The following is a 7804-nucleotide window of genomic DNA, read 5'->3' as shown; positions in this document are numbered from 1 at the left end:
AAAGTATACAATACTGTTCTCTATAGGCAGACTGTTTTTGTAAAGCAGACATTGAGGACTTACCTCGTATAACTGAAATTCTGTGTATGCTGATAAAAGGATAAAGTAAATGTGGTCTCTATGTATATGGAATATTATTTAGCCTGAAGAAAGAGGGAAATCCTGCAATATCTGACAGCATGGATGGAACCAGAGGCCATTGTACTAAGGGAAGTAAGCCAGACCCAGAAGGACATGAACAGAGCAGTGCTACTCATATGAGGAATCTAAAATCATCAGACTCAGAGAGAGAAAGAATAGAATGGTGGTTGTCAGAGTGTGGGAGGAGGACACAGGGGTTGGTAATCAGACAGGTTTTTAAAAAAATGGTATAGTTAGAGCATTGATTCATTTTCCAAGTCATAGTCTTTTTAAACAGTATTTACATTTCATCATCATCAAAACAGAATGTAATGTATTCATTAGGATAATACAAGTATCTGAAGGTGAAATGCCCCACCCCAGGGATCACACTGCTTTCTGAAACCTTCTCTAGCCATAAGACAAGAAAGGAAAACTATAGTGATGTCCAACTCCCCAGCTGCTGGGTTCCAGGAGCCCTGTGTTTCACGCTTGCATCAGATTGGAATGCAAATAAATGTACATTCTAACCTGACTCAGTCAAGATGAAAGTCTTTGCTTACTGAAGTGACCTTCTTCAACTCCCCTTCTTTACAAATAGGCTTTAAAACCTTTGACTAGGTGTCAGCTTGAATTAGGAGTTCCCCCTGGCCAAAGGGGGCAATTTGACCTGTTTGAAGCATTTAAATAGGATTACATCCATGATTCTCTAGTCTTCATGATGATGCCAAAAAGATTTTTTGGTAGCAAGTCAGAGAGAATAAAAACACAGTTGAGATGAGTTGTGACCCCAGATATTATTTAGATTCTATGTCACCATAAGCTAGTAAACCCATAGATCATATACCTCCAACTCGCTGATTAACATCTATTTATGTTGAACCAGCAGTCTCCCAAACATACCATGTGCTCCACAATCTTAAGCCAAACACCAGTATTGTCTCTATGACTAATACAGTGGTTTTAGGCTTGGCATAATAGTAACTCTTAAAGTGATACTTTACCACAATTGCAAGTTGCAGTTTTCAGCTTTAAATTAATTTTTACTTTACCTTAAAAAAGTATACGTATGTATCTGAATGTTGCCTATATCCAGAATGAGATGCCAGAAGGTAGTTTGGAAAACATTTTTTTCCCAGCCTATCTAACAGTCTTCCTCATCTAGGTAATTGACCCTGAGGTCACGGGCTGATGTACGATTTCCAAAGTGGACCCCTTCTTTGCTCTGAGCACACACCCTGTGTCCCCAGTGACTGTTTTCCCTCTCTCAGGCCCCAGAGGGGTTTCCTGTTACACATTCTCCCCACAGATGCTCTCCTGGACCTCCACAAACTGGCTTTTGGGGTGGGGCAATCCTATAGGCAGAGTTATGTGGTAAAGGCTATGGGGGACAGTTGGGCAAGGGCAGCAGGAAGGAAAGAAACATGTCAGAGCTAGAGACACGAGGCCTTCTAGGGGTTTTCATGGGTCCTCCCGCAAGCTCGCCCGGCCACCTCTGATAAAGGAACTTAGAAGTGCCCACCCCTTTCTCAAAGTTGCTACCTCCATCCCTCCCTTTCCCTAGAAAGACCAAAACGGGCTTTTGTTTTTCTTCTCATTATGGATTAGGCATATTTTATAAACAAACATTTGATACATTTTTGTAGAGGAGGATGAGGCCTAAGAAGCATGTGAACAATAGCGCTTATTTAACAGATTTCAAATGTAGCGTTCATGGTTGTTACAGCCAAACCATCCTAAAGCAGACACGTGTCATGCACTTAGCAGAAGGGGATCAGGGGTCCCACTCAAGCTCCTGGAAAGTTCAGACAGTTCTCAAGCTCTCCATGATCTGGGGAAGCCTTCAAAGTTAAAGATGGTAGGAGACGGAGCTAAGGGCCAGTGCCTGGCTGGGCAGTGAACCCCTCACCTGCATCCTCATCCATGCTCAACCATGCTCACACTTCCTCCTCCTCCTCCTCGGTCCTGACCCCCCTCACCCTCATTCTTTTCACCCGTGCCTGTCCTTTCTCTCCCCCACCTCCAGCTGATGAAAGGGATTGATTAAAGAGATAGGTAGAATCAGAGAGGGAGCGAAGAAGTGGTAAAGAGGAGGGAAAGAGCAGAGCACAAGGTGAAGTGACGTTTTCCAGGAGCTGCGATGAGCTCATTGGAGGGTCCAAGTCTCTGCCTACAGTTGTCCTGGAACATTCCCTGAGCACATGTTGGCTCTACAGGGAGTGACGTAAGTCTCTCTTTGGTCACACAACCCTGTGGTTCCCGGGCACTTGCTTTAGAGACTTAAGAGTCCTGTTCAACAAACCCTGGAAGCCTTTTATTCTACATAGATTGTGTATGCATGCGAACTGCCACTTCTCTACAAGGCAGCTGAGACTTCTTGCTCCCCAGTGGAAGGTGTGTATGTTGAACTCATTCGATCTCCTGTCTCCCCATAGAAAACTGGGCATTGTTTGCAGAGGTGTTTGGCAATGTGCTTTCGGAAAAACACGGAGAGGTACCTTCTGAACTTCTCCCCGACGAAGGCGTAGATGATAGGGTTGATGCAGCAGTGCGTCAGCCCCAGCGTCTCGGTCACCTGCATGGCTTGGTCCAGCTGACTGCTGTTCTTACAGTTACTCAGGCCAAAGAATACCTGGAAGGTGCTCAGGAGAAGGACGATGTTGTAGGGAGCCCAGAAGAGAAAGTAGACAATCATGATCACAAAGATGAGCCTCACAGCCTTGTGCTTCTTCTTCTCATTGCGGCACCGAAGCAGGGTTTTGAGGATTCCCGAGTAGCAGACGACCATGACGAGCAGTGGCAGGACCAGTCCCAAGATACTCCTCATTATTGTATGGAAATTCTTCCATGCTAGTGGAAAATAAGGGGCACAGGCATAACCAGAATGTTCCTCTTGGGATCTGATAAAGATGATGCCTGGGAGGGAGGCAAAGATAGCTACCACCCAGGTGACCCCGCTCGTCACCACCCCGAAGGTGACTGTCCTGGCTTTTAAAGCAAACACAGCGTGGACGATAGCCAGGTACCTGTCAATTGTCAGGAGGATGATGAAGAAGATTCCGCCAAAATAACCAATGTGATACAGCCCTGTGAAAAATTTACACATTATGTTCCCAAAGACCCACTGGTCTGCAGCATAGTGAGCCCAGAATGGGATGGTGAAGAGAAACAGCAGGTCCGAGATGGCCAGGTTGAGCAGGTAGATGTCAGTCATGCTCTTCAGCTTTTTGCAGTTGATCAGGATGAGGACAACCAGCAAGTTGCCCACAAACCCAAAGATGAACACCAACGAGTAGAGTGGGGGCAGGAGCTGGGCTTCGATTTGCCCCACGTTGGTTTTTTGGCAGGGCTCACTGTAGTCATAGTCATAACTGGTGGTGGGTTCTTCATCGTTCCCCTTGATATTCATTGTAAGCAGAGAGTGAGATGTGGGCAGCACGTTGTGGCTGAACCGGGAAAGCGTGTCGTTGCCATCCATCTTCCTCTGCCCTGTAAGCAGAGAACGGAATGATGATGCACAATACAATGGCTGCAATCCCTCATCTTACCAAGGTCCCTGCTCCACTTAAGCAACGTCCCAGGCTTTGTCTTTGCTTCACAGCCATCTCCTTGAGAGCGTGTGTGCCAGGCCATCACTTCCCTTTATTCCTGGTTGCAGACACCAGTCATCTCCCCACAGCCATTTCCCAACACCCCTGGCCTTCCCAGAGAGCCTGACTCTCATGATAAGGCTGGCCATGCTGGACTCTTGCTTGCTCAGCCTCCTCTGTGGTGGCACAAGGACTGTGACCCATTCCTGGGTGATGGCATATAAGGGGACTCCTCAAGGGTGCTGCAGGAGATGCTCACAATAAGTCATTATGAGTTGCAGTTTCTGTTCCTTGCCACTCAAAGTGTTCTGATACCTCTGTCAACTTTCTGCCTCCATCATCCTGCCAAAATTTCTCGTGCTAGAGTTGAGATGACAACCCAGTTTTTAAACACTCTAGTTTTTAGTCTCATCCTCGTCAAGCATTTGATCCTTCTGACTTTTTCCATTTAAAACTCTTTTGGCTTCCAGGAGGTTAGTGCTTGTCTCATCATTTTTTAATTTTCTTTGTTGGTGTACCCTCCTCTCACCCACACTCTAAGAAGTCTCTACACACCATTTCTTTACCTTTTACCTCTTTACCCTTGCTCTGAAGTTCTTCCTGAATTGTGTTGTCTAATCTCAAGGTTCTAAGTTTCCTGTAGGCTACTGTTTCCCAAAGCTTTGCCTTTCAGTCCCACCTCAGAGTTGAATTTTTCATTGCCTTCTGCATATCTCCCCATGGATCTATTAATTTAACCAATATTTATTGAGCACCTACTAGGAGCCAGGGTCTCTTTCAGGCACTGGAGATACAGTGGAGGGCAAAGTGGGTATTGTATGGGTGCCTCACATTCAACACCCCTCCCCCCAATCATTGCTTCAATTTGTGGATTCTTTATTTTGGCAATTGTCATTTACTCCATTGCCTAAGAAATAAGATTTGACATGGTCCTGGGTCCCCTCCTCTTCAGAAGATTAGGAGCCAGGCCTTTGGAGTAAATAGACCTAGATTTGAATCCTGCCTCCAGCCTACAAGTTGTGTAATAATGGGGCTAATTACTTCTTCAACTATCAGCTACTTTATGTATAAAATATTCACTGTGCTGAGTTGCTTTGGAAACAGAGGCCTGGTGCATCACCCAGTACAGAAAAATGCTCCACATTATTATTACTATGTCAGTTCAACCTCATAAACTCCTTGGATTCATTCCCTCTGCATCACTTTCAGCTGCCATTTTCTTGCCTTCTATGCTTCTTATTTCTGGCTTTGCTGGGCCTTTTCATTTGCTCATGCCTCCTGCCTAGCCATGCTCCTTTTCAGTCTGTCTTCTCTAAAGCTGAAATTGTATCACGCATTTCTCAGTTTCAAACTGGTGTTGCCCCACGATTTGTATGTGGTGGGGCCTCAAAGGCAGTGCGCAGACTACTCATCATGGCTTCTTCCCAGCTTCATCTCTAATCACTTCTCCAGTCCCAGATCCTGTGCTCCAGCCGTATCTGTCCTTTTCCATTTCTCTCAGACTCACCATTTCCTGCAGGCTTCAGTGGTTTTGCACAAGCTTGCCCCTCTGCCTAAAATGGCCAGTGAATTCCCCTTCATCCTGCACTGCCTTCTGCTCAAATTCTCCTTCTCTGTGAAGTCCAGCCCCCTTCCTCTGTCAGATCACTCTTATCATCTGATAACACTATGCATGCCTCTAAATAAGGACGTTATCAAAGACTAGGTCATGTTTCCACCTTCAGCTCTTATGGTCACACCTGGCTAAAAAAGGCTCTGAAAAAATACACAAAACTCATTATAATAAGTAGGACAACTAACATCATTTGACGTGGTTCTCAAGAACATTCATTTTTTTCCTGGGAGTGACAGTGAATTTATTTTCCTCTGTGTACACACACCTCATTCTTCAATTTAACAGATCTTGCATTTCACATCATTGAACCAGATTCCTGAAATCTACAGTGACTAAGTAAGATCTCTGATTAAACTTGGGGAAAAAAACGTATCCACCTAAAAAATTATAGTCATTAATTGTATGAACTCCAGGTGCTGTGCTAAATACTTTGCATGGTTAAATAATTTAATCCTTGCAAGAGTTTTGTGAAATAAGTGTACACTTTACAACTGAAGAAATACAAACTTGGATGAACTAAATGATTTTTCCCAAACCTACAAAGCAAGTAATAGCTGAGCTGGAATTTGAACCAATTTCAAAGGCCCTCAGGGGTTTTCCTCTTCTGGCTTTGAGAGCAGAGATGAATGTAGAACAAGTAATGGATTTTCTAGTTATTCTTCCATGCCTTGAACAGAGTTTCTTTGGCACTTAGCCTAAAAATCCACACCCCCACACATGCACACCCCCCCCCCACACACACGCCAGAAAGTGAGCTCCATAAGAGCAGAGAGATTTCTTTTGCAATGAGATATCTTAGTGCTCTTGAACCCAGCCTGGCACAAAGAAGCTGCTAAATAAATATCAATTGAAAAAGTGAATAACAGAGAACTAGCAGGCTGCAAGCTGCTGAGAAACAAAAGGCTCCTCTGTGGCCTACACCCCCAGGTTATCCAGGGGGAGATCTTATAAAAAACTTAAATATCGGGATCCTTATCATCTCATAGCACTGAGCACACAACCCCTTAGCTGCAGCAAGTCCATCAGACTGTCCTATAACTAACCACAGGGCTTAGTTTCCTCATCTTTTTGGGCAGGTTTGGATTGAATCAGTGGTTCTGAAATGCTGGCCTTCAGTACCAGACAGGAAACCTGTCAGAAATGTGCAGCTCAGACCTTCGCTGTGGTGATTCAGGTTGAGGAGGGGAGGCTGGTGGCAAATTGCCCCAACCATTTATTTCCACCATGTGTTTCCTAGGCTTTTTGTTCTCATGCTCTGGCCTCTCAAGTGCCAGCCTCCTTCTCCTTTTTACTACCTATCTCCTCTCACCCTAGCACACCTAGCTCATATCACAGCAGACACTCAGCAAGGTGGCGGAAGGGCACTGGTTTAGGTGTCACTTTCAAGTGTTGAAAGACACATTATCCAGAATTGATTCGAAGCTGCCTCTAAGAAAAGTGAATTCCTCACTTCAGCCTCTGAATTGAGGCAAGAGGTGAATTTTGGTTTAGGGCCTGGACTATTACATATATGCACTACAGGGGGCAAAAATTCAGGGGGAGGGGAGCAGTAGTTGAAAAGCCTGATTGTCCTACTTTCTTAATTGTCCTCTGTTAGCACACTCTTTCCTACCACCTGAGCCCTAGGGCGGGGGTGGGGGTGGGGTCTCACTCTGCTCTGTGCTTCCTCACTGCCATCGGTGTCTCTCTAAGATTCAGAGAGGTGCAGACACCGACCTCCACCCCTTTTTCCCCAAATGACCATCCCCCAAGTTCCTGGGCTATACAGACACCCAGGGTGCTCCCAGTCCCTGCATCTCTAGCACTGATGCTTTGAGCCTTTGATTCATAAAGTATGGAAAAAGCACCCCCCAACTCACCGGTCTGTTGCTTCTTCCAAGTGGCACTGATGTGTCAGGCTTCTCAGCAACTGAACCAAACAGAACTGGAGGTAGAAACTTGGTGTGCAGAAGTAGGAAATAAAGTTTCCTGCAGAGTGAGAAGGCGGAGATACAAGGGCGAGTGATGGTAAAGATTTGAAAACAAAGAGTGATGTAGTTCTTCTTTTCCAGCCAGGAACATTGTACACTGGGCTTAGGTCTCCAGAGTAGAATTCATTTTGAAATCTTGCTTATGCAACTTTGAGGTTGAATCAGACACACCCTGTATCTGCTCCTGGGTATAACGACTCTGGGCTTCTTTGTGTTGTGGGTCTCTATATCTGAAAATCTTTCACTGACTTCTGCCAGTAATAATTTGCATGAAACAAGCTCACAAGAACCTCATCTCCCAGATGATGAATGCTAACAGAGCCTGCTGGTGATGGTGAAGGGAATATGACTATGTTTTATGTGATCATATGCACTAATTTCAGTGATACCATGGATTTGGGATTTGGTTGGAAATCTTATTTTGATAGGGCTTTTTAATGAAAAGGGAATGCTAAATGGCCTTGTATCAGAGATGTCTTTAACAAAAGTGTCCTTAGTTGTTCCCTTCC

At 45.0% G+C, this 7804-nt stretch overlaps 1 protein-coding gene across 1 annotated transcript; it reads right to left on the bottom strand.

The window, feature by feature from the left end:
* Window positions 1-386: 386 nt before the first annotated feature.
* On the bottom strand, window positions 387-7510 carry CCR2 (C-C motif chemokine receptor 2). The gene is made up of 2 exons (XM_047772058.1): window positions 7185-7510; window positions 387-3609 (listed from the first exon to the last, which is right to left on the bottom strand). The coding sequence occupies exon 2, from the start codon at window positions 3596-3598 to the stop codon at window positions 2477-2479; it is 1122 nt and encodes a 373-aa protein (XP_047628014.1). The 5' UTR covers window positions 3599-3609; window positions 7185-7510; the 3' UTR covers window positions 387-2476.
* Between the last annotated feature and the right edge of the window lie 294 nt (window positions 7511-7804).

The sequence above is a fragment of the Phacochoerus africanus genome, chromosome 1, assembly GCF_016906955.1.
Source record: "Phacochoerus africanus isolate WHEZ1 chromosome 1, ROS_Pafr_v1, whole genome shotgun sequence".
Taxonomy (NCBI): Eukaryota; Metazoa; Chordata; class Mammalia; order Artiodactyla; family Suidae; genus Phacochoerus; species Phacochoerus africanus.
This window is presented reverse-complemented; position numbering and strand designations above follow the sequence as displayed.